Source organism: Notechis scutatus, chromosome 3 (genome assembly GCF_049901735.1).
Source record: "Notechis scutatus isolate UNSWTSFEM ecotype Mainland chromosome 3, rNotScu1.2, whole genome shotgun sequence".
In the NCBI taxonomy this organism is placed as follows: Eukaryota; Metazoa; Chordata; class Lepidosauria; order Squamata; family Elapidae; genus Notechis; species Notechis scutatus.
In genome coordinates this window covers 185,249,713-185,275,026 of record NC_142011.1, presented here as the reverse complement: position 1 = coordinate 185,275,026, position 25,314 = coordinate 185,249,713, and the positions used below count along the sequence as shown (strand labels likewise).

General features: G+C 34.4%; 1 protein-coding gene across 3 annotated transcripts in view; it reads left to right on the top strand.

The window, feature by feature from the left end:
• The window catches only part of STK3 (serine/threonine kinase 3), a 116,497-nt gene that overhangs the window by 37,759 nt on the left and 53,424 nt on the right, over positions 1 to 25,314 (top strand). For 2 of the 3 annotated variants that reach the window (XM_026690479.2, XM_087962037.1), the window contains exons 7-8: positions 13,256 to 13,393; positions 15,204 to 15,329. In XM_026690479.2, coding sequence (XP_026546264.2) covers positions 13,256 to 13,393; positions 15,204 to 15,329 — 264 coding nt within the window. The remainder of the gene's footprint in view (positions 1 to 13,255; positions 13,394 to 15,203; positions 15,330 to 25,314) is intronic. The other variant, XM_087962036.1, reaches the window with a different exon arrangement.

Below are 25,314 nucleotides of genomic sequence, written 5' to 3'. Positions count from 1 at the left end.
GCAAAACAATAAAAATGTTGATTGGTTGGCCATTACAAGGTGGCTGAGGTGGACTATCATTTGCAACATACAGAGCTTCTGCAGTATGTAGATGTAGCAATGTAGAATTTGTTGTCTCATCTCCTATTAAAATGAATAGTACAGATTTTTTTATTGGTTTTCAGAAAACATTTAAGCATTTAAATGCTTCAGTGAAGGTCTATAGTTTAGCATCTGGGATGACCAAATAAAGATGATAAGAAATAAAAGCAACTTGGTACACAGTGTTACATGTTGATTCCCTTTGCCTTTGAACTTCAATCAGAGATGGTTTGGATTATGACACCAAGTGCTTTGCTTTAAGGCTTGTGACTCTCTGAAGTAATTTTTTTCAGATGCATCAGCTATGCATTGCCTAATTTGTTATGAAAGTGAAAAAACATTCAATAATTGTAGCTAAATTGTGTTGCTAACATATGTTTCTGATGAAATTATTGGTAATATGATAGAATTGAAATAACTATGTGATTGCTTAGTTTTGAATAACATTTCCAATGACAGTCTATCATTCCTTCCCTTTTTGAAGATTATTTATGAGGCATTATTAATTCCAAATGGCAGAGATCCAATTCTGTAAGATATACTGAAATTTAGCCAGAAGAGTTGTAAAATTAGTGCTCCTTGAATTTAGCATTAAGGTTAGCTGTGTTTTTACTTTATAATTTAATATAATTTTAGAGAACTAGTCCAGTCTAATTCAGGGTTCTTCATTTCCCTGACCCATTTCTGAAGATTCTTCATCAACCTTCACACTTTTATTATATACAAATAATTTAATAAATGCTACTTTTGTACCACAGGTGGTCCTCAACTGACGACCATAGTTGAGCCCAAAATTTCTGTTCTTAAGTGAGACATTTGTTAAGTGAATTTCCCCCCATTTTACGACCTGTCTTGCCGCATTTGTTAAATGAATCATTGAAGTTGATAAGTTAGTAACTTGGTTGTTAAGTGAATCTGGCTTCCCTATTGTCTTTGCTTGTCAGAAGATCATAAAAGGTGATCCCATGACCCTGGAACACTGGAACAGTCATAAGGATGAACCAGTTGCCAAGCATCTGAATTTTGATCATATGATCATGGGGTTGCTGGAATGGCTAACCTTTTTTGGTTCCTGTGCCGGAAATTGCATGTGTGCTCGCGTGCCAGCACCCAGAAGGCAATGCATGCTGCCACCCCACGCTCCCTGCGCATGTGCGTGCGACCCCCTGCGCCTCATGCTTCTCTGCATGCGTGCACGATCCCCCTCGCTCATGCTGTGCATCTCTGTGCATGTGCGCGAGACCCCCCATGTGTCTTTACGCATGCATGCACATCTCCTGTGACCCCAGTGAGCGCCAGATACCCAACAATCAGTTGTTGGGCGCGCAACACGCACGCATGCGCAGTGCGGCTCTCGCATGCTGGCAGAAGTGGCTCTGTGTGCCACTTCCGGCACACGTGCCATAGGTCCACCATTGTGGCTATAGGCCATAACACTAGAGGTACATAAAGATACAAAAGAAAATCTTTTCCACATCTTTACCATTTTAAGTGAGATGCTCAATTCTGAGGCTAAGGAAGCCATGATGTACAAGATCTAGGCAATCATTCTGATTAAAAATAAAAATGCCTTTTTATAATTGTAATCTAATTGATCAAAGTCCAGTAGTTAAAAATTGTTCAGTGATGTACAATATGAAGAAAATAAATGAAGCTGGCTCCAGCATGAGTCCAAAAGCTTGGAAAACTAAACCTCCGGTCCCAGTGACCAACTTAGAATGGATGCTGCAACATTACCTTGGGATGCTACGTTTTCTGTCATTCATTAAAATAAATGAAGGACAGATTCACCTGCGAGTGGCAACTTGGCAACTTACACAAATTCTTTGTGCCAAGGGAATTTTATTATATCTTCTTACCTCACCTGTGGGAATAGAAAGCTTAAGTCTATGAAAGCCCAGCATAGTTTATTTGTAGGTAAATAACAGGTAGCTTCCGAGTCTGTTTTCAGAGACTAATGCCCCTGTGTTAGATGTGAAACCACACATGAAGATTCAGTTAAGCTGATTTATTAGTAAGAACCTATGCACAAAAATCTTCTCAACTTGGTCTGCACTGATGGTTAATTGCATTGAAGGGGAATTGGACTTAGTTTGCTTGTGACTATGTAGGGATTCTAAGCTAACACTTCTTTCACTCTGCCCCCCCATTTTTGCCATTCCTTCTCTTTCACCCTGTCAGTCCTAGTTAAGGGTACTTTTGACCAAATTTGATAGGCTCACTATTAGAAACAGTAGATTGATCCACTATCTTCATGGAAATTGTAATTAGAGCAGAAAATAGTTAGGTTGACAGTGGCTGGCAGTATATATCTAGCTTGAGTTCAGGGTGTTAATAATAACAATTAAAGCTGTGGTTATTGGAATATCATTACTTAAGGCAACACTGCTTTGCTACCTGCTTGTGTATTAAAGTTTGCCAAGGAAGTGTACTCAATATCCCATTGTTGGGGATTTTACTTCATGTAAAAATGCAGAAAGAGACTCATCTTTGGCATCTTAACTGTGCAACGCCATTCCAACAAAGATCACTATTTGTGCCAGCTTTAATTTAAATTTAAGGTTAAGGCCTGTTATTTAGCAAAATTCTGTGATTTATTCATACTTGGTATAGTTTGCTTTATCAGTTGCTTTACATTGGGCTTTAATTACTAGTTTATTCCAATATAACAGTTATGAAATACAGTGGATAAGAAATAATTAATAGTCCACAGAATGTTCTGTTTTTATCCCATTCTGCTATGTTTACTCAGAATGCTTTGTCAAAACCTATAGATATTATAGCACGGGTGTCAAACTCGATCGTGTCACGTTACGTCTCGTGACATTGTGATATTTTTTTGGCTTTGTGGAGGCAGGGTGGGCATGGCCTGCGTGTGATGTATCCAGTTTGACATCCCTCTGTATTATAGTTATAGATCACTTCATCACAAATTGTTTACCCTTTTAAGGAATTCCAAAAATATGTTGAGCATATTTAAAAGTGTATATATTTGTTTTACAATTCAGATCCTATTCATTCTCTATCTGAGCAAATCCTCTCAAAATACTTATTTGATATTGGTTGGTCACTTTTGTATTCAATTCACATTCAAGCTGATTCATACTTGACCTATTGCTTTTTAAATTGTCCATTCTTGCTGCATTTAGCCCAGTCTTATGGTTCTCCTGATCCATTTCTCATCCAGTTCCATTTAACTATGTGGGCAGAACTATCACAGAAAGCTGTTTAAGCTTCTTTTGACAAATTTACTCTTTGCAAGAAACTTAAGTGCTTGCACATCTTCACATTTCTTGGTTTTTTAAAAAAGAAATTATTATATTGGTTTTTTAAGGCATACTGGCCAAATTTAATAGGAAGTTATAAATTTAATAGAATTGGAAAGTTCAGTACTGGTAAAAATATCTTTCATTAATCAAAATATAATTAAATTAGGATATTTGCTATTGGACTAATTCAAGAACAGACAAGTTCAGTTTAGGTGATTAAACAAATTCAAAGTGGAAGGGCTATTAGTTATTATTAGATTTGATAAATAAAAACAATGAAGGCAACACCTTAAAATGTAGCTGCTGAGAGATATAATTGAAAGAGGGCTGCTATTTCCAGGATAGTTCTGGTTGTATGTTGTGTCATACAGAATGCTAGAATGGAGTGACAATTGAGAAAAGCTATCCAGCACCTCTCAAGATAAATTTGTAGCTGTGTTATATCACCCTTTCTATTTGTACTGGAAATATAAATAAAGACCATATCACTGACAAAATTTCATTCAAGGTTTTTATCTTTCAACTTTGAAATCCATTGATGATTAACCAGTGCATAATTATTTAATTCATGTTGACTTAAAAGTATAAATACTGTTGAAGAAGCAGAGCAAGTTTAGACCATTGCTGGTTTGGATAGTAAATCAGTATTGATCTTTGTTTTTCCCTTTTGTGAAACGGCTTCAGATCATCAGACAAGAAAAAGAAAGCCAGCTGACATTTAAATAGAAGTACATGTTGCATTATGTCTATAACCAGAGAACCAACAATGCATTTTAAGCTCAGGGGTAAAAAAGTAAAATAGGAAGCTTACCTTTCATGTAGTGTTAGCTTAAATGCCAATTTAAGCTTAGAAATAATGCAAAATGTTAGTTGCTTCTAACTTCTGTTTTGGGGTTAATCAAGACAATCATACCTTATAGCCACTGTATGACCTATCCAAGCAATACTTGCTTTTTAAAACCAATTGTTCCATGTTTAGTTTAGTAAATGTCATCTGGACTCAGTAAAAAGTAAATGACCTGCACTGAATTAGTGTAATTGAAATACAAACAAAATATCACATAGTTGTGGACTCATACAGGAAAAGAGAAAGTTGGGAAAAAATTTCTGTATGATAAATAAAATATGAGAATATAAAGCAGGTTTAGTCATCTGTTTTGGTTATGATCTCTTTAAACTTATTGTATTGAGTTTGTAACATTTGTTCTTCACTACTAGAATATAGTCCTCCATCATCAAGGCATAAGGATAATGTGAAATTTAATTTCTTTTGGACTAAAAAAATTCCTTAATAGTTTGCTCATATCTTAACTATTTTGTGGTAATAGCGTATTTGTAATTTGCCAAGACCTTAAGGATTTTCTTGTGAAAGCCTTTCTGATTCTTAGCTTACTTTTATACACAGGATGGACCTATAATATTTAAAAGCTTTCAAAAGTCTACAAATTTACAACTTAATTGATTCTAAATTTCCTTACTGTCTGTAAAATACTACATGTTTATTTTCCAGTTCAAAAACTTATTTTTTATGAAAACTTAAATGTCTTGCAAAAGAAATGTGATATACTTTGTTGGATAGGTACTTTGCTCCACTGAATCGGTATAGAGTTTTTAAAACTATAATCCAAATTTTACCCAGGATATATTTTTCTTTAAATGCCCTTGTTATCATCAGTATAAACTGAAAGTTGTGATTTGAGAACAGCTGATGTTTCTAAAGTTCAGTTTGCAGCTTATGCAAGAAACCTAATCTCACTAATAGTGATAGGAAAGCAATTTGATAATTGAATTGGCAATTTAAGCGGTAGGAAGATCAAGGAGGTACAGATAAGATAAGGAAAAGTATGAAAGTGTACAGTAGTGGAATTTGGGGAAGGTTCAAGAGGGTGTTAACTGTTCTATTGTAAGCCAGTTAAAAGTCCTTTTAAATAATTATGTAAGCTGATGCCTGGAAAAACAATATGTGTAATAAAAATATCAATTTTCCATTAATATTATCGACCCATTTCTGATCTTCCTCTCTGCAGCATAGTTTCAAATTTTACTTCAGTATAAATGATATATATCTATTACTGACTTTTTAGTTCTGTATTTCTTTTTTTAACCTTGGCTTCAATTTTTTTAAAAAAAGCCAGGTTTAATAATAGGAAGCAGAAATTATAATGCTGGCGTATAGTCTGTAGAAAATGAAGTATGCTGGTTTCTGTTGAAAACAGTGGAATTTCAAATGTTATAATGAACTTGTAAAAGCTAATGTAGTCGTAATGCAAAAGCATGCAAATGCAAGTAGATAAATCGGCACTACTTCGGTGGGAAGGTAACAGTATTGTGCATCTTGAAGTATAATGCAGGCCACATGACTACAGAAGCATCTTCCACAAAGCTGGCTTCTTCAGTGGAGATGAACACTGCCCTCTAGTGTCAGACAGAACGGGACAGGGAAAAATCTTTTACCTTATCTATGCAGAGTCTCAATCATCCAGGTTGTCCCAAGGATGCTTTTTCAAAAGGCAACTGGACTTTGTTTCGTTCTTCAGAAGCTTCTTGGATGAGAAGCGAAACATATTCAAGAAAAAACAAAGTCCAGTTGCCATTTGAAAAAGCACCTTTGGAACTTATCTTTAATACCACTTTAATGGGACATTTATGCAGTAGTTGGCAACCTTACTGGTTTGGCATTTTATTAATTACAGTTTTTATTCCTAAGGTCTCCAAAATCACCAACATATCTCAAACATTTGTGTTAAGTATGCCAGACAAAAGTCTCAATTTGTATGGAATTCTGCCACCTAGAGAGATTTTAATGGCATCTACATAGTGTTCATTAACCAAATCTCCCTGATTCTTGAATTATTTTTGAGCTCTAGAGCAGGGGTCCTACCTTCGGTGAATGCTGCTGGGATCGGGGATCAAGGACACAAATGAAAGAAGGGGAGGGAGGAAGCAACCAAGCCTGTCCTTCTCTCTGGGTCAGCTCTCTCAGTCGCTCTCTCGCTCCTCCACCAGCACAGGAAGAAACTGCTTCAAAGAAGTGGGGGCTTTTCCTGTCGCCGCAGCTTCCCGAAGCGCCCGTTTCTCCCCACCCCGTCCGCCCGCCCGCCCGCCCGCCCGCAGTGCTCCGTTCTTTGCCTGCCTGCCTGCCTTCGTTAATGGTTGAATCGGAACAGCTTCGGCTGAGTAAAAGAGGCGAATAGTTATTATTCTCAGCCGAAGCTGCTCCCAAACAACCAGAAACTAAGGCAGGCAGGCAGGCAGGCAGGCAGAACGGAGCACTGTGAATTGAAGCGCACGCGGCGGGCGGGGTGGGAGTGGGGGTGAAACGGGCGCCGGAATAGCTGCGGCGACAGGAAAAGCCCCCGCTTCTTTGAAGCAGTTTCTTCCTTGGATGGTGGAGCAGCGAGAGAGCCGAAGCCTCCTTTTCTCTCTCCCGGTCCTTGAAAAAATTTTCTGCTTGAAACCGGTCCCTGGTACAAAAAAGGTTGGGGACCACTGCTCTAGAGTATACTAGTTATAAGTGGTCCAACTTTCTGTATTGTTTGTAGCACATCTAGCTTTGACAATCAGCTCCCTTTTTCTTTATGTATTTATTGCTTTAATTATTTTAGTCCCCAGAATACAGGAAGAATTATTTCCTCTTTTAAAATGGGAATCCTGGGGTTGTATTCTGTAGACTTGCATCATGTTAAAACAGTGGTGGCTTTTAAATACTTTATCAACCTTTGGAGTTTACATGAAAATGGATTTTATAGCAAATAAGCAAACAAAGGAGGGTAATGGAACAAGCTAATTCCAGCTACATAAGAGGCCTTTTACTAATCAAATGCAAGTATAGACATTCTAATGATGGACAACTTATTTTCTATTACAAATTTATTTTTTCTGTGGATTCTCAGATTTATAATTTTGAAAATGTAAAATGTCCCTTAAAGAAAAGAAAAATAACAAATCCAGATATTCTCAAAATACTAACAACATGCATTGGCCTGATTTGCAATATGTTCGTGATACTTTGTGTTACTTTTCTTGAAAAGCACACCTTGTCAGACAGATCTACTTTATTTAAGAATAGAGCATGGTTGAGGTAAATGTTCTAGAACTAAAATTATTCTGCAGTACAGAAAATTGGGATAGAGATCAGAGGTGGTACTCAACACGTTCTAACCTGTTCTGGAGAACTGGTAGTGGAAATTTTGAGTAGTTCGGAGAACCGGTAAATACCACCTCTGACTGGCCCTGTCCCCGTCTATTCCCTGCCTCCCAAGTCCCAGCTGATTGGCTAGGGCTTCTTTTGTTGCCCTGCACAGGAGGACGGAGCTAGAAAGCAGGTTAGTGGGTGGTGAGGGAATGGGATTTTGCAGTAACCTTCCTGCAGGAGTGGGGAGGGAATGGAGATTTTGTAGTATCCTTCCCCTTCCCCTTCCACGCCCACCAAGCCACGCCCACAGTACTGGTAGTCAAACATTTTTAATCCCACCACTGATATGGATGTACCTATAATTTCTGCTGGCATATCAGATTGCATCTCTATTATACTCTCATCTGTTTATGCATTCAGAGTAAATGTTGCTTACCTTTCATATGTGTTTTTATTCCAGGTTGCATATAGACCTTCATTTATGTGCATATCTATCACATCAAGTTTCTTTTAAGGATCTGAGTGTAAAAAGTGTTCAGAAATCCTTTTTCACTCATTTGTACCATTTGTATTGCTATCACAATGTGAGTAAAATTGCAAAATAATCTTGTAGCTGAACATAGAATGTCTATCTCAGTAACTCATCTTTACTCTTAATCATATGGCAATTGTTCCCTTATCATTTCCTCCTTCTTTGTCAGGTATTACTGCATCAATTTAAATGCACCACACTGTGCATGAAATAATATCCAAAGGTCATCATTCTAAGGGAGTATACTGTTCATAGATACAGATTTATAGATAACCAAATTACTGGCACAAGATAGAAAAGCAAAACATTGTAGTTAAATTCCATGCCATATTAAAAGCAATTTAAACAGAAAACTTTAGATGCTATTTATGACTGTTTTTTTAATGGAAATACACGTTCTTAATTCAAACTAACTTTCCTTGATTGATATTTTAAATTCAAGTACTATAATTTATCTTTCCCCCCTGTACTATATCTTTCTGTAGGAAAATACTATTGCATGACTGAAGTGAAGCAAAACTCAGTTAAGCTAGCTTTTCAGAAGTGTTAATAGCATTGCATTCTTTTTCTCCCACTACCGTTGTTTCATTAAATGTGAATGATATCTAATAGATAAAGTGCTAAAAATGTGACAAGTTGCAGTGCATTTTGTTGGATATATTTTTGTATGGCCATAAAATCAGATACAGGTAGTCCTCAAGTTACAACAGTTCATCATTTGAAGTTACAACTTCAACTTGAGAAAAGTGATTTATGACCATTTTTCACATCACCGTTGCAGCATTCTCATGGTTGGCAATTGACTCACATTTATGACAGTTGCAGTGTCCCAGGGTCATGTGATCATCTTTGATCATCTTTCCACCTTCTGACAAAGTCAATGGGGAACAAGATTTACTTAATAGCCATGTTACTTACTTAAGAATTGCAGTGATTCCCTTAACAACTGGAGCAAGAGAGGTTGTAAAATGGGGCAAAAGTCACTTAACAAATGTCTTACTTAGCAACAGAAATTTTGGGCTCAAGAACTATCTGTATTGTGTCATGAAATGGTTTAAAACCCGATAGTGCAACATTTTCAGTTATAAATATTTGTTTTAGACAAATATTTTAGACCAATATCTGCTAAAGAAGACTTGGATTACAGAGGTAGTCTATTATCCTTTGAAGGAAGTCATAATACCTCATGATTTTATGGAAGCAGAAGTGAAATACTTCTTATTAAACCTCTTGACTTTAGATAAATATAATAAAAACACATTTCCTTCGTTCCAAGTAATTTTGGGAAAACAGATCTATTCCAGTTCAAAAATAGTCCAAAACTTGTTATGGTTATTGTAGGGAATTTGCTTGATATTTCTTTCTTTATTGGTAACATTTAATACTACCAGTATTGAAATTGCCTGACCAACAGGCCAGATCAGAGACAAGTAGGTTGTTATGCTATCTAAGTGGTCAATATTAGAAGTTTATGTTGAATTTCTTTTCACATGTAGGTAGTCCTTGGGTTGCAATAGCAATTGGGACCATAATTTCCTCCACTAAGCAGTATGATTGGAAAGGATGATGGCACATGACTGCATTGCTTAGTGATTGCAATTCTGAAATCCTGGTTGCTGTCCAAAACCCGAACCACATGGGTCATTAAGGGGGGACCTCATGTAACTGCACAAGAGATAGGTATTCCAGGTTAGCAGGCTGGTGAGTGAGAATTGCAGATAAGAGATATGGGTACTTCCTGTGAGCAGGGACTATGGAGTGCAGTGGCTATGTAGGTGCCACAGGTGGGGGCTGTAGGAAGGCACTATGGAATGCGGATGGGTAGGTGAATATGCCTTCAATTTTCTTTTTTGCTGTCTTTCGAAAGGTATGTACTAACAAAGTCCAAGTATCCTTTTTATCCTGAAAAGGAATAATTAAATTAATTTGAATAATCAAACCAGCAAGAAAGAGAAAAATGAATAATTCTTAGGTAGTAAATTGCTTAAATAGATAAATAGATTCTTAAGCAGTAGCAGAGATAGTATTTAGGAGCATTATAACTGACTATGCTATGTGATAATTAAAAAATAATTACCGATGTATGTTGATCGTGTTTTATTTATAAATAATGCTCTGCCAATGCACTGTTATTCAAAAATGTTTATGAATGAAAATTTATAAAAATAAATTTTAAAAAAGCAATGACCAAAAAAAAGTAATTGCCTGGGATAGACAATATGTAGACAAACCATTCTGAAATATCTTTTTGGAGGTCAGCATCAAAGCCACAATATCTTATTGGTTCACTCAAGCCCAAGTTAGACAAAGAAATGGGTTCATAACTTTTATCCAGAAGATAGGGTAATTTCATGTCTATATTTTAAAAGAAATTTAGGAAGTCAATGCACTGGTTGCTTTCAAATCAAGCTCCACTTTATGTTGAATGGCCTTTGAATTGTTCAGAAGTTGAACTAGTACAGTGTTGCAGGCAAGAATATCAGCACTGTAAAATACATGAGCTTTTTGATTCCTATAGTAAAATTTTGGTAATAAACATTGGTCTAATGTTTGAAGCCTTTAACTAAGGCTGCCATATCTAGAATACAAAAATCTGAGTAACCTGTAAATGGCAGTAAAAATCTTCACTGCAGTAACTATACAGATTCGTGCAGTTCAAATATGATAGTCCTATCTAAACCAGTGGTCGCCAACTGGTGGGCCATGAGAAAATTTTGGTGAGTCGCAGAGAAATCTCACCGCCAGAGCACTCCCCCAAAGCAGTTAATCCAGGCTGTGCAGAAACACAAGGCTACGCCGCCCACGTGGTCCACAGGAACCCTCCCAACCCACTCACTCCTTACCTGGTAGACTTGCCTGATAAATTTTTCCAACTATCATCTGTTCTGTGGTTTTACTGTGCCGGGAGATTTAGATTAGCTAGGAAGCAGGAAATGGTTGGATTTCTTGCTTTCTAGCTAGTCTTTAGATATTCAGCTCTGCTTTTATGAACAGCCAAACCTCCCTCAGGACTGAAAGTTCTATTATTCAGTGCAGACTCACTGCAAGCAAATTTGAGAGACTGAGCTAGCCGATGGAAGATAGATAGATCACTGAATGATTCTGTGAGCAACTCAAGCTGCCTGCCTGCTTTGCCTGATTTTGGGTAAAAGTTGCTCTTTTTTATTTATAAACAATTCAATATTTACATACATGGTATGTTGTGAGTTAATTTTGTGAGTTTGCTTACAAGCAAATTTTATGTGACAGACTGAGCTAGCCAATGGCAAATAGATAGATCTCTGAATGAATCTGTGATTCTGTGAGCAACTCAGTCTGTCTGCCTGGTTTGCCTGATTTTGGGTAAAAACTGCTCTTTTTTACAAAAAAAAATGCAATATTTATATAAATATTTATAATATTTACATACAAGCCATGCCCAGCCAGTCATATGACAACCAAGCCACACTGACATATTAGGCCACGCCCACAGAACCGGTTAGTGGTCCCTGGGATTTAAAATTATGAGTTTGGTGGTCCCTGAGTCCAAAAGGTTGGCGACCCCTGATCTAAACAACCTTTCAGTTTAAAACTGCCTTTCACTGAACCTGTAATTTTCTCCTGTGGTAAAGACGTTTTGTTATTCCTTATTCTTTCTGCTGGAGTTGTCTTTTATCTGACTATGCACATCTTTATATACAGTACTGCTTCATGAAGATGTAGTTGAGAAAAGCAACTGAAAATATATTTTGAGAAATCCCACAATATTATTTGACTGTACTGTTGAATTATTACAGATTTTTTTTTAGTAATACAGTACAGACAAAGTGTTGAATGTGCTGCTTTTCTTATGAAAATTACTGATTCAACCTAAAGTTTATATGCCGTATTATTTAACAAACTTCCAGGTGCTGAAAGTATTACATTTTGGGTGTATAAAGCTAGACTGGAAACATTAATGGTAGTTGTAATTAATTCTGTGGTGACTAATTATATGCCCGAATGGGATGAGGGTAGGGAGACTCATACTATTGTCTTCTTGTTGCATTAACTGATATAATGATTTGTCAGGTAGCAGTATATGGAACCAGTGAATAAAATGACTTTTTGATTACAGCTGTAGTATCATTGATGTGTAGCCTGGAGTTGCTACATTATAACAGTTTACTCACTCCATTATTACTCAGTTAGTAGTTGGGTTGAATCTGGTTCTTTAAGAAGTCCTGCTGAAGAGTAGACTATATATATGCGTTGTTTGTTATTTTGTCCTAAAAGGTAATATTATCATCCTGAGCATGGCACAGGGAAGAAGTTCAAACCTTACCATTCTAGACTGCAGCTATTGAAAGGCAGACTCAGATTAAATACTAGAAGAAACTTTCTAACAGTAACCAGAACCAGAGATTTATCAGGGATTCACTTGGATTCCTGCACTGGGCAGATGGTAAATTCAGTAGTTTAAATTATATTTTCCAACAATATCATTCTCAAATAGCCCTCGGAATATCTTGAAAGGCTGCAATCTTTTAAATATATATGCATTTCATAGCTTATGTGACAAAAATTATGCTGAGTCAGTGTGTCATAGATCAGTGTTAATTATTATATAGAACAAGTTTATTTTGTGATGACAATGCTATAAAAACAGTAGTTAAAAGACAACTTTTTTTTATGGACTTCTGAAGGTTATTACAAGTTTGCTTTGTTAAGTTGAAGATAATGTGATAGTTTTACTGAATCTGAATTCAACAACTGGTATTTGTCAAGCAAAAAAGCAAAAACATAACTTCAGCATTCTTTAACTTAGACCATAAAGAATTAATTTAGACATGTAACCTCTAAAAAGAATAAATGTATTGTATCATTTTTGCTTAAATCAGGATACCCTCCTATACAACTATAAAAAAATAGTTATTGCAGAGGTTAATCCTTTTACATGTGATGGACTTAGTTACCAGCTTTCTCTGAAGGTAAATAATTTCTGTGCAAACAAAATATTAGAATATTTGGATTGATTTGCAGAAATGATATGACACACAGTGTAATTTTGATGTTTAAAAAGTTAATGGATGCTTTTTTATTTGCAAAATGTAGTTATCACTATTTCTACAATTCTGGTATGATCTAGCGTTGTGCTACTTGCACTGAACATAGTAATGGAAGCTTGGTCCTGAAGCACCTCTTACTTCTATTATAGAAATAGTGACTTTCTTGTTTATTTATTTAATGAATGCATATACCTCCCCCCTCCTTTTACAGGCAATATTTATGATTCCCACAAACCCCCCTCCAACATTCCGGAAGCCAGAGCTTTGGTCTGATGAATTCACTGACTTTGTGAAGAAATGTTTAGTGAAGAATCCTGAGCAGAGAGCTACCGCAACTCACCTTCTGCAGGTCAGTGCTGTATGCAGCTATTTTTTTTTTCAAGAAGTTATCAGCCTGGGAAAGTTGGCATGTGTGTTCAGTCAGATGAAAATCTTCCTGTTCACCTCCACTGAATTACTTTTTCTCTACTTAATAGCTGACAGAAAATTCTTCAGTGTTTCCACAGTGATAGGGGCTCACTGTAATTTCTTGAACTGTTTGATAAGCAAGAAAAGGAAGATCTCACAGCAAGTGGTTGATTCTTTCAGAAAAGCAGATCTGAGGAATCCTTTTGATTTGCCAAGAGTTCTCCACTTGTATGATATTTAAACATGTTTATTTTGAACACATTACATTTGGAATAATGCTATCTCTTCAGACAGTGTTAGTGCTATTTCCTGCACCAAACAGTAATTTTTGAACAATTTTCACTAGCCAGAACATTTGGATATGAATTATCTGACCCTTTTCATTTCTCATTGTTTCTTCTTTTCATCTTTCATTCTTTTTTGTCACCCTTTCTTTTTAGTTTGTATTTTTTTATGTTGCATAATAAAGTCAGACATTTGTTCTTGATGCTAGATTTTTATGTGTATATTTTATGTAATTATAATCCTTTTAAGAATTTGCTCTGTAATCTTTTTCTTTTGGGGTCAAGAGATGTGATTTCAAAAGCCCCTTCATTTTTTCGTTGTTTTTTGGGAGGGGGGCAGTACAGCACTGGTAGCAACTACAATGTTACAGAAGAATGCAAATGTTATATAGAAATGTTATCTATATAACACTTCTTTGTTATAATGGATGTGTGCATTGAATGGAAAATCAACAAAAAAGATCTAGAAAGAGAAAACCAGTCTTTGGATAGTACAGGAACAAAAAGAGCATAATTTGTACTGTTAAACTTGAGTAAGTTCATTTTTTTCTAACTGATGTCATGGCCTACAATACACAGCAACATTTGATTGGGCAATCATAAAGTATTGGCTATATAATATGAGAGAAAAAGGCCACTTCCCATATTTTATATCTACAATTGAAACTGTATCTCTGGAACTCATGCACAGTCTTGTGGGAAGGTATCAGTGCTGTGTACAGGAAATGAGTAATGATTTTTAGGGTAGGCATCCTGTGAAACTCCAGATGTTTCTGAGCTTCAGTTCTCAACATCCTTCACCACTAACTGGTCCTAGGGATATGCTCTAAAGGGCCAAATTCACAGTACTGATAGAGAGGATGGAGCTTTTTTAAAAAACCAGGAGTATAGGTTGTCTTTAAATAAATCTGTTTTTGTTGTATTTCAACTGCCCATCCTGATGATTTTAATTTTGCTTCATTTATATTTCATCGTTGTCTATAACTCAGTGATTCGTGTTCTGTTAGAATACAGGTTTCTCATGCTATAGTGGCTGCTCTGCTTATGACTGCTAATTTGCATTGTCAGCTTGTTAAAATGAATTAAAATGATATAACTGAATGAATTATAAAGTTTATTTTTCTACGTCAGGCTATCTTCTATTTGTTTATTTACCATTTAATTCACATTTCCTTTGGACAATTATATCCTTAACTGTAAAGCAGTTGTGTTTTGTTGCAACATTCTTCTCATGGTTGCTGTTTACCTAAACAAACAAAAAGGAAAATCCTATTTAGTTGTAAAGCAGTTAAACAGATCATATGCTCTCTTATTCCAGATTTTAATTGCTGTCCAAAGGGAAATGCTCTCTCCTGCTGGTCTGTGAAGTTGATTGGCATGTTGTTCTAACATGTTACTTTATTTATACTGTGAATACAGATTGTCTGTAGGCTCCATGTTGTATAACTGTATGGTTTTATTTTCTAGCATCCTTTTATTAAAAATGCCAAGCAAGTCTCAATTCTGAGAGACCTGATTACTGAAGCTATGGAAATTAAGACCAAAAAGCATGAAGAACAGCAGAGGGAACTGGAAGAAGAGGATGAAAACTCGGTGTGTGAAAATTTAATTAAGTTTTTAAATTACTTTTGGCCTGTTAAATTGTCAACATATTTAAGTAATATAAATTGAGAGGGTTGCTGCCACTTAATTTTTTTCTGAGTTTCCTTCCTCCTTGATAATCTCCAGTTCAAAAAGCAGTTTGTGATAAAAATATTTTCTTGTTTTTTTAATTGATTTGTGTTTGTGTGTGTAGTATTTGAATAGCACATGAACAATGATTTTCAGTTTTCTTTTTAAAAAATAGTTACCAATTTCTTAATTGATCTTTGAACATATGGGAGAATAAATAGCTTCTATGGGAGCATCTGCTAAAAAGAGTTGAATGAATGCAAAGATCCAAAGTGCCCTCTCTCTAAATATGGCTACATTTTGCCACATGTCAAATTGTACAGTTCTGTTTTCATACTTTTCATCTGTGTAGCTCAATAATAATAGGAAGCAGTATTCCAGGGCTTCGCAGGACTCTTCCATGAAACACTTAGGGAGAAGGTTATTAGGTTGTTCTTGACTTACGACCACAAATGGGACCAGAATTTCTGTTAAGTGTGTCAAACCTGATTTTGCAAGCTTTTCCTCCAAATTTTGATCACATAACTGTGGGGATATTGAGACATTTGTAAGTGTAAGGCCTGATTATAAGTCACTTTTTTTTCAGTGCCATTATAATTTTGAATGGTCCCTGTATGAATGGTTGTAAGTCCAGTATTTCATCATTGGCTTGTAAGCTTGAGTATTAGAAAGATTAGGACTAGAATTTCTAGAAAAAATAATAATAAAAGTATACAAACGTTTAGTGACTAATTAGACATTCTAGTAATTCTGTATGGTTGATTTTGTATATTTTGTATTCTCTTTTTTGTTTTTTATTTTAAATGACTTATAGTGATACTTTTTAGGCATATATTAGAAACAAAATAGCATTGCCAGATACAAACGCCAGGTTGAATATATGTTAGGTGAAATGAAATGTATCAGCAATTTATATCTGGTGGCTTAGCCAAGATATTTTTTCTATGTATTTTACAATGAGATGCTAATTTAGCAAGTTATGACTCAAAATACTTGCATTAGAAAATTAGTTTAATTTTGCTATCTACATACAGAGCATGAACAACTTTCCCTTCTACCTGATGAAAAATTCTCAATAATATAAAAAGCAGTGCAATTATCAAAGGTGAAAGGTGTGGCATTACGTTGGCCTGCATGTATTGAGAAAATAAAAATTCTTATTCTGGTCTCTCTTACTAGACATGCTACAAGAAACAAATACAAGAAGTTGTAACTTTTACAAACTTGTTGGAAAGTTTGTAAGAACTAGTTTTGATTTAAATACTTTTAGAGACACACATATAACAAAAAAAACCTAAATTAATATTATTTTTAAACCTGTAAATAAATGTAGGGCAAGTTTTCTTAGTGTTCCTTGGACTTCATAAAAACACAGCATCTCTGTTATTAAAGCAGTCTTCTGTATGTGCCTCAAAGGAGATGCTCTTGATTTAAGGAGAGGATTAATTAAAAATGATTCTTAAAGTCTAAGAGCCTAAGTGACTCTTAAAAACTCTTAAATATACCACAAGACCTGATTTCTTGAGCAGCTGTCTGTCTCCTATAGTATCTGTCTCCAGAACACATCAACCCTGTCAGATTGAATTGAATTCCTTCAACTAAGCCATGCCATCTATTGGGATCCTGATATCATGCCTCCTTTGTTGTGGTGGCTGCTGTCTGGAATGAAGTTCCCTCTGAAGTCCAAATGGTCCCCATCCTGTTGGGGTTTCAAAAGGGTGTGAAGATTTGGCTTTTTGCCCAGGTCTTTGGTGAATTTGGTATTCTCCCATCTCTGTCTTTCCCATGTTTCTTATTATCTTTATTGTCTTGTTTTTTAATACTTTAAAACATTTATAAATTGTTCCGAATCGCTGGATGTCGGGTGTTATATAAAATTTAGGATACTTACTTTACTTTAATTATTTACTTAAGGATTCTTATAAGGTATTTTTGAAGTGTAGATGTTTATTAAAGTAAAATGGCTATAATAATTAAATATGATATTTTGAAAGCTTGAATGTGATTTTTGTAATGTTTGTATCTCTCATATTCAAGTACCAGTCTCTCCTCTTCTAAAAGCTCAGCTACAATTAAAAAAAATTTTTTATGGCTTCGTTTAGGCATGTTACTGAAATAACTGGTCTGATGAGGATATGTTCTGGCAAATTGATAAATTTTAATAGGTGCTATGGTGATTTTATAGATTTAAAAAAAAATAAACAAAAAGTGCAAGCTGCAAACCTACAGAAGGTCACCATCAATGTTAAACTTTAGTTTAAGCATTATTACACATATTACTAAAAATCTCTTTTATGCATTTAATTAATGCATTTTATGCATTAAAGTGTGATGAAAATTTGATTCTGACATTGGGCAGCTGTATTATGGAAATATAAAGGAATTTGTTGCCTGGCAGCCTCTAAAACATGTCAAAATATTTATTTCTATGGATCATTTAAGAAATGAACAATAATAAAAATCGATTGGATCATATAAATTATTTTATGTAAATTATCAGTATTACTTAAAATACTTCAAGTTTATAAATTCAGGTTATACATTTTTATAATGTTTGCTTTCTGCCATGTGAGTGATTTCTACAATTTTATGTCCTTAGCAAACACTATTTAAAAGCAACATCATCAACAAAGGGAGTTAAAAAAAGAAAAGAAAACTTGAAAAAATTAAGCTTCTCCTCTGTAACAATAAAAATGCATCTAACATGTGAAGTAACTGATACATGATCCTTAGTGTAGTTTTATTGGAACCATTAGTAATAATGTATCATATGTGTTACTGAAAGAGTCAATAATTGGATCCTTTTAGAGTTGTAGGTGTGTGTGTGTGTGTGTGTGTGTATTCATATAGCTACTGAAGATGTTTATTGAAATGCTGTAGGAACTACATTTGCATTATTTTTTAATGACAGTGATTTGTGCTTAAACAACGTTTTGTTCTTATACTGTACAAGTTTCAAAAGTTGAATATTGCAATCTACTCAACTGTCTTTGCTGCCCTCTAGTGCACACTTTCTCTCTTAGTTTTCCTAATTGCTAGGTTTCAAGATGTATCTCATATACTTACTTACTAGTTTATGGGTGAAAATCATACTTGGTTAAACTCGACAAGGATACAAAGAAATAGTTAAATTTCTCTGAGAGTTGTTCCGAAAAGGCTTGCTCTGTTCCAATAGAATGTATCTAGTAGAAATGGTACCCTAGAAGGTGAATTATATTTAATAGTGTAACTTTAAAACTAAAAAAAACTTAAAAAACAAATAAATTAAGAGAAAAAAACATCATTTATAAAATTGAGAATTAAATTTCAGATTTTTTTTTTAAAGCAGTCCCTAGAACAACAAAATGTATTCAATTTCTATAGCTGTCCATCTCAAGCATGTGACTCTGGGCAGTCAATAATCATAAAACAATTTAAAACTGTTAAAACATAGCATAAAATTAAATATATATGATAGCTGACAAAGCATGTTATCATAGATATTGACATAGCCAGGAAACAAGGCCTTTCATATATTTGGAACCTTAGGGCTTCAAGCTTCAGACCTTCAAGTCCTTACAAAAGCCCAAAAGGATTGGGGTCATCCTGAACTCTGAAGAGTGATTGTTCCGGGGGTAGGGGATAGGGTAGAGAAGGCACATTTCCTAGTCCCTGCCAGCTGACCTTCCTTGTCAGGGGACTGCCCAATCTACTGGACTAAATTGGACAGATAGAAACTATTTAGAAATGAACAAAGATAAAGCCAATCACATTCCATAAAGAGAACGTCTCATAATCCAGGTAATTTCGCAGGATAATTTCTGTACCAAACTGATTTTCCCTTGGTGCTAGCTATATATCAAAGTGTATATAGCTGTAGCTAAACACTCTTTACGTTTAATAGGAAAGAAATAATGTTTTTATTTGCTCTCAGAAGAAATTAGAAGCCAGTGTGGTTAGAGAAAAATAGAGAGTGCTTACCCTTTTTAAACTATTCTCAGTCTCTAAGCCCTCTTAAAGGCACAGTTTCCTTATGTAGTACATTGCAGTATTGTACATGGGAATTAGTAAAGACCTGGATCTTACTTTTTTGATAAAGAAGGGCAGCTAGAATGTTACTGATAGGCCTTGGTTAACAACTGCCTTATTTAGAAAATGTTCAAAGTTATGTCAGTTAAACAGTTGTGACTAATTCTTGCATTTATGACTGTTACAGTGTCTCACAATAATGTGATTTCCCCATTTGGATGCTTCAGAAATGATGCACATTTATAACTGGTGTGCAGCCATGTGATTGTCATTTACATCCTTCCCAACTGGCTTCTGACAAGCAGAATTAATGGAGTACACTAAAGCGCTATCGAAAGTTGTAGTCACATAACGTCTTAACAACTGCAGTGATTCATTTAATCACTGAATAAGAAATGATGTCATTTGCATATTGCAGTCATATCATGTACATGTGCAGCAATAACATTGCTGGTCCCAATTGCGGTTGCTAATAAAGATTACCTGTAATGAAGATTGATACATGGTGGTCCTAACTATTCTATTACCTAATTATCCTGTACCAGTGTTTGAACCATAAGTGACCAAACTATTACAAAAAAGAAGGAAATGGTTTATATGTTTAGATCAGTCCTGGTATCAATTCAGCAACAAAAATTCATTTTTGCTTGGAATTGAGATTTAGATTTTTACCTGGGGGCCATGCAAGTTTCTGCTGCCTTCATCAAATTGAAAGCAGTATTACACTGTCATCACCACCAAGCTCCCTCTTTGTGTGTGATGTCACAATGCAAATACAAAGAAAGAGAAGTGTTTATCTTGCAATACTGCTTTCATCAGACATTTCATATGATCTCACTTTGTATGCTGCTGCCTGAATACATTTCTTTCTTCTGTCTAGACTAGACAGTGATTGAAGTCATCTGGTAAAAAAAGAAATACCGTATTGTCTGTAAACATTTCTTAAGAAAACCTGTAAATCAATTGTCACTCCCTCCCCCCAAGTAGATGTTAAAAGATGTAAAGAAGATACTAAACAATTGAGAAATTCCCTAGGTCAAGGGTGTGCCAGTTCCACTTGGTTGCAATTATGTACCCCTTTTTCTTTGAATATAAAGCTGGGGGCTGCACAGTAAAAGGGATAAAAATTATTAAATGCAAATAGTAATAAAAAAGATTCTATTAAAAATATATATTTTAGTCCATACACCCACACAAAGATAATATAGATCCCCAGTCCTTCATACTGAAATTAACCTGAAGCTTTAAAATTGATTCGATAAATTACAGAAGGGAAGTATATCTAGCCTCTTGTAATACATCCCTGGCCAACAAGAGACATTTAGCTCCTAGGCTGCAATTTCTATGCATATGTTGTAGACCAAAAGACAAGACACGGTTTTCCAACATTAATGGAATTAACAGAATTTTCAAAACAATGGATAATATAATAATAATAAACTTTAATACGGTTACAGATAAAACAATGAAGGAAAAAGTTAAGGTGATGAGATATAGATAAATGGATTTAATTTATCTAATACCCTCAGATACAGACATTTGTAGACATTTATGTTTGGGATCGTGACCACCATATTTTATTTATTTTTTCCTCAGAGGAAAGCTTTTTAGTATCCAAATATATTGGAACTACAAAATTAGCTACAGAATGTGCAAAGCATAGTGTCTGCAGATCATTAAAGTTATTTTGCTAACATGCAAAATATCATTTGGGTCTATGCCTTGAAACTATCATGGTTGCAGTCACTCAAAAATTTTGTGCAAGTAACCTTCTGGGCACCCCAAGTCATGTGTGTGGGTGCTTAAAAGTTGCCTCTGCTATCTTAGTCAAACTGTTTTCCGGACAGGCATATACATGCTAAGAAGTTCTCGGGAGGTTTCGAATCAGTTCTCTTTCAAGTATTTGGTTCTGCTTCTTGGCTTCAATGAGTGGATCTGGAGAAGAAAATGAAACCTAGTTTGCACAAGCATAATAAATAATGTCATATTAAGGATAAACACTCAAATGTATAGGAATTCTGCTTCTTTTAAATGCAGTTTTGCGTCTATAGATATAAGAGGATTTGGCAAATGTATATGATAATAAAGATTACAAAATAGTATAATTTTTGAGACAAATGATACACAGATTATCCTATCTGTTATCTGTCACTGAATGTATGTATAACATTGATATAATGCTAATTGGATTGCTAATTGCTATTTAAAATATCCAGTATATTCTTGTAAATGCATAAAACATTTTTTTTTTACTGAGCAACCTATTGTTCCTCTGTTTGGATATTTTCATAACTCAGCAAAAACCAAGTTTGGAGTTTGGCATGTTCTGAAAAGACTTATTAAATGCAATCCATTAAACTTTTTAAATATTAAATAGAATTTTCAGAATTAGTCATCATTTATTTATCAAAATTAGATATTGCATCTCTCTGTCAATTAATTATTGAATTAATTGGCACAGGCCTAGCTCCTAAGGTTTTGCTCTAGAATGAAAAACATGGTTGTACTTATACGAGTATATTCTTCAGTAAATAGGAGAACCTTCCATTTACTCAGCAAAAGCTTGGAATTTAATCTACCATGTATATATGGTGAAGTTTGAGAAAAAAAATAAGCTATTGCTGTTAAATATCAATACTTCATTACAATTTTAACTCTAAATTAATTTAGAGGAAATTTAAGGAAGTGTATTAATGTTTTAAGATAATTTCCTACAAACTAGTGGAGGCTTCTCATAATCTCACAATTCCAGTTTTATTAAGGCTTTGTTTATGAAGGAAGTATTTTGGACTTTAATCACTTTCTTCATTTCTTGTTGAGAATGTTACGGTGGAATTGTACCATTGAATCAAAATCCAATTAATTATATAAAATAAACATTTATGATAATAGTTTAACATATTTAAATATGACATTTTATAAAAGAATTAAAAGAGATAAAAAATTCTATTCTCTTTTAAAAATGTTCCATAGAGAAAGAAGGTGATATGCAATCTTATAGCAATGAATTTTGGAAATGAGGATTAAGATTAGAAAAGAAAATGAACAGAAAAGGTAGATTAAAACATTTAGAAGAAAAATAGCAAACATGGAAAAATCATAACTTTTTATTCTAGGAAAAAATGAATTGAAGGCAGAAAATATTAGCAAAAAAATCAGTATTTCAATAGATATTTGGAATACTGAAGAAGATGTAAACTATCTTCTTGACTTCAAATAGCTGGAATCTCAAATGACAGTTTTGAATATGTAGATAATAAAATTATCTCAATAAAATTTGAGATGATTTGAGAAAACATTTCCATTCCCTCAGTAAAATTGAGGGAATGGAAATGATTTCTCAACAGATTGTCAGTGTTCAAATTATATATGAATTCAAATTGATTTCACCTTTGAGGGCAGTGACTGATATTCAAAAAGAAATTGTTAATGCAACTTCAGAATTAGAATTCTAAGATTACATGCAACTAACATTATATATTATAAATAAACTAGAAATCTTTTTCAGGAATGCTTCCGTTCATTTAAAAAATAACTATTTCGTCAGTGCAAATATTTTATACAGATGCAATTCTGATCCAGAGGCTTAGATTATGTTAATTAAATAATTATAAATATAAACAAGGTAAAATGTTTTTGATACTTCATCAGTGTGAAAAATGAGGTGTTTCAGCTAATAAGTATGCTTGTATGCACATATAGACATCACATCTCTGTGTAAAATGGAATTTAACTGATTTATAAGTATGTCATGCATAGAATTGCAGTTCTAGTTATCTGTTTTAAAAGAAGCATCATTCATTATGTGTCATTTGCTTTATCTTTTATTTTAAAATGCAGTAATTTTACTACTCCTTCTAAGGCACTTCGATTATTTATTGGATTATATCCAGTTGAAACTTTACATGGAAAAATTTTCTGCTCTGAAGTAAAGCATCCAGTTTTTTCTGCTTTAGCTTGCTTATTATGACATGCCCCAAACAGCACAATACACTGTTCAAACATAGTTCCCTGTGCTTGAAAGCAACTCTTTGGAAACAGTTGTGTTATGTAGATAGAATTTTTTGAAATAAATATACTCTTACATAGGTATTTTTACTGCCACCACAAAGTTATCACTGGATATAATCCAATGTATGAAAATAAAAGCAGTATTTATATATAATCAGGATAAGGAAAAAGAAGAAGCAGGGCTTAAGATGGAAAACAGTGTTGAAGAAGGAAAAAAAATCCATAAAAGAACAATATCATTCTATATTTAAGCAGGATTTGTCTTCATAAATAATAATTTAAAATATTCTATGGGTATCAACTAACATAATTTCCTAAGATGATTCCTCCCTGCCTTCAAGAACTGAAAAAAGTTCCTCATGATGGGATGCATGGCATTCATTAGTGATATTTGATTATTTGCTATTAGTTATTGTAACATAGGCCATTTTGTAAACTTGCTGATGTCAGAATAGGTTTTGGACACATACTTGGTTGATTTCATTTGGCCCCCAAAGCAAACTGAAGTCAGGAATTTTCTTTTTATTTGAATCATCTAAAATTAGACATTAATTGAAATGTTTTATAGAAACAGCTCTTCTACATTCTGATTTTGGGGGGGGGGGGGTGGACAGTAGAATGTGCCCTTGTAAAAGCACTTAAGGCATAGAACAGCATGTTAGTTTTTAAATAGCTTGGATTTTGTGCACATCCTCTACATCTGACTTTAGAAAGAGAATAGGATTTCCTAATAATGTTTTCAAATGCTTCTATTCCATATGGGTTTTATGATTCATGATCTGGATTATCATCAGTTCTCTGTTTTACATTCCTGGCACATTACTGCCACTGATTGGAAATGCTTTTGTATTCTTTGCTGGAATTAACTCTGTTTCACAGTCCTGAAGCATCTGCTCAGCAGATACTTTTCTATAAAGCATCAGCAGGTTTTCTTCTTGCCCCTTTTATCATGATTTTAACGAACACTTTGTATACAAATGAGAGAAGTTGGCCTTGCCAGTTGAGATGGATTTTTTGGGGGGAAAATAGTTTTAGATTTACTGAATACTTGTCCACTATAATCTTACGTCTATTCCAGGGGGGTGGGGGTGGAGAAAAAAATAAAATAAAATAAATGGTACTATTGGAATAAGTAATCTTCTTGGAGAAAGTAATCTTCTTGAGAAAGTAATCTTCTTGGAGAAAGTTCCAGATTCAGTCCTTAATAGTGTTTGATTCAAAGAGTGCAGAAGAACTAGAAAATATAGTTGCCTGAAGTCCTGAAACGCTAATAAATGGAATCACACTAGTGACCCCATAATATGATTTAAAACAGATTTGTATATCTGTTTTCTATGTTTATAATTTTTCTTTTATGATATCTTTTCCAAATGTGTTTGACTTTCTGCTATGGTTTTGTAGAAATAGTATGCTTTGCTGTTACTAAAGAATGTTTCCAGAGATATTTTTGATTAACATGGTACAGTGAGCAATAAAATGAACACAAACTGGACTGGACTCGGTCTTACTCAGTAGTACTGATTAGGGCCTCTTTACAGCATTATGGGCCCCGGGCAAAGCAGTGTACTATGACAACTACTCACAAGAATAAAAATGTAAATGGTCAATAAAATTAAACATAACATTTGCATGTTAGTATTAATAAAAATGCAGTAAAATGTAATAAATATGTTGCTGTATTTATATGATACAAGGTGCATTGAAGGGTTAACATACACAGATTAGGCAAGTGCTCATCAGGCCCATGCGTTAAGACAGTCCTGGTATTGACCCATTAAAATAAATGAGAGAATAGTTTCATATTAGCAACTATTAATTGATTTTGGTAGATCTTTAGATCTGACTTAAAATGTTCAATCCAAAAATAAAATTCTTTTTTGGTGGGAAA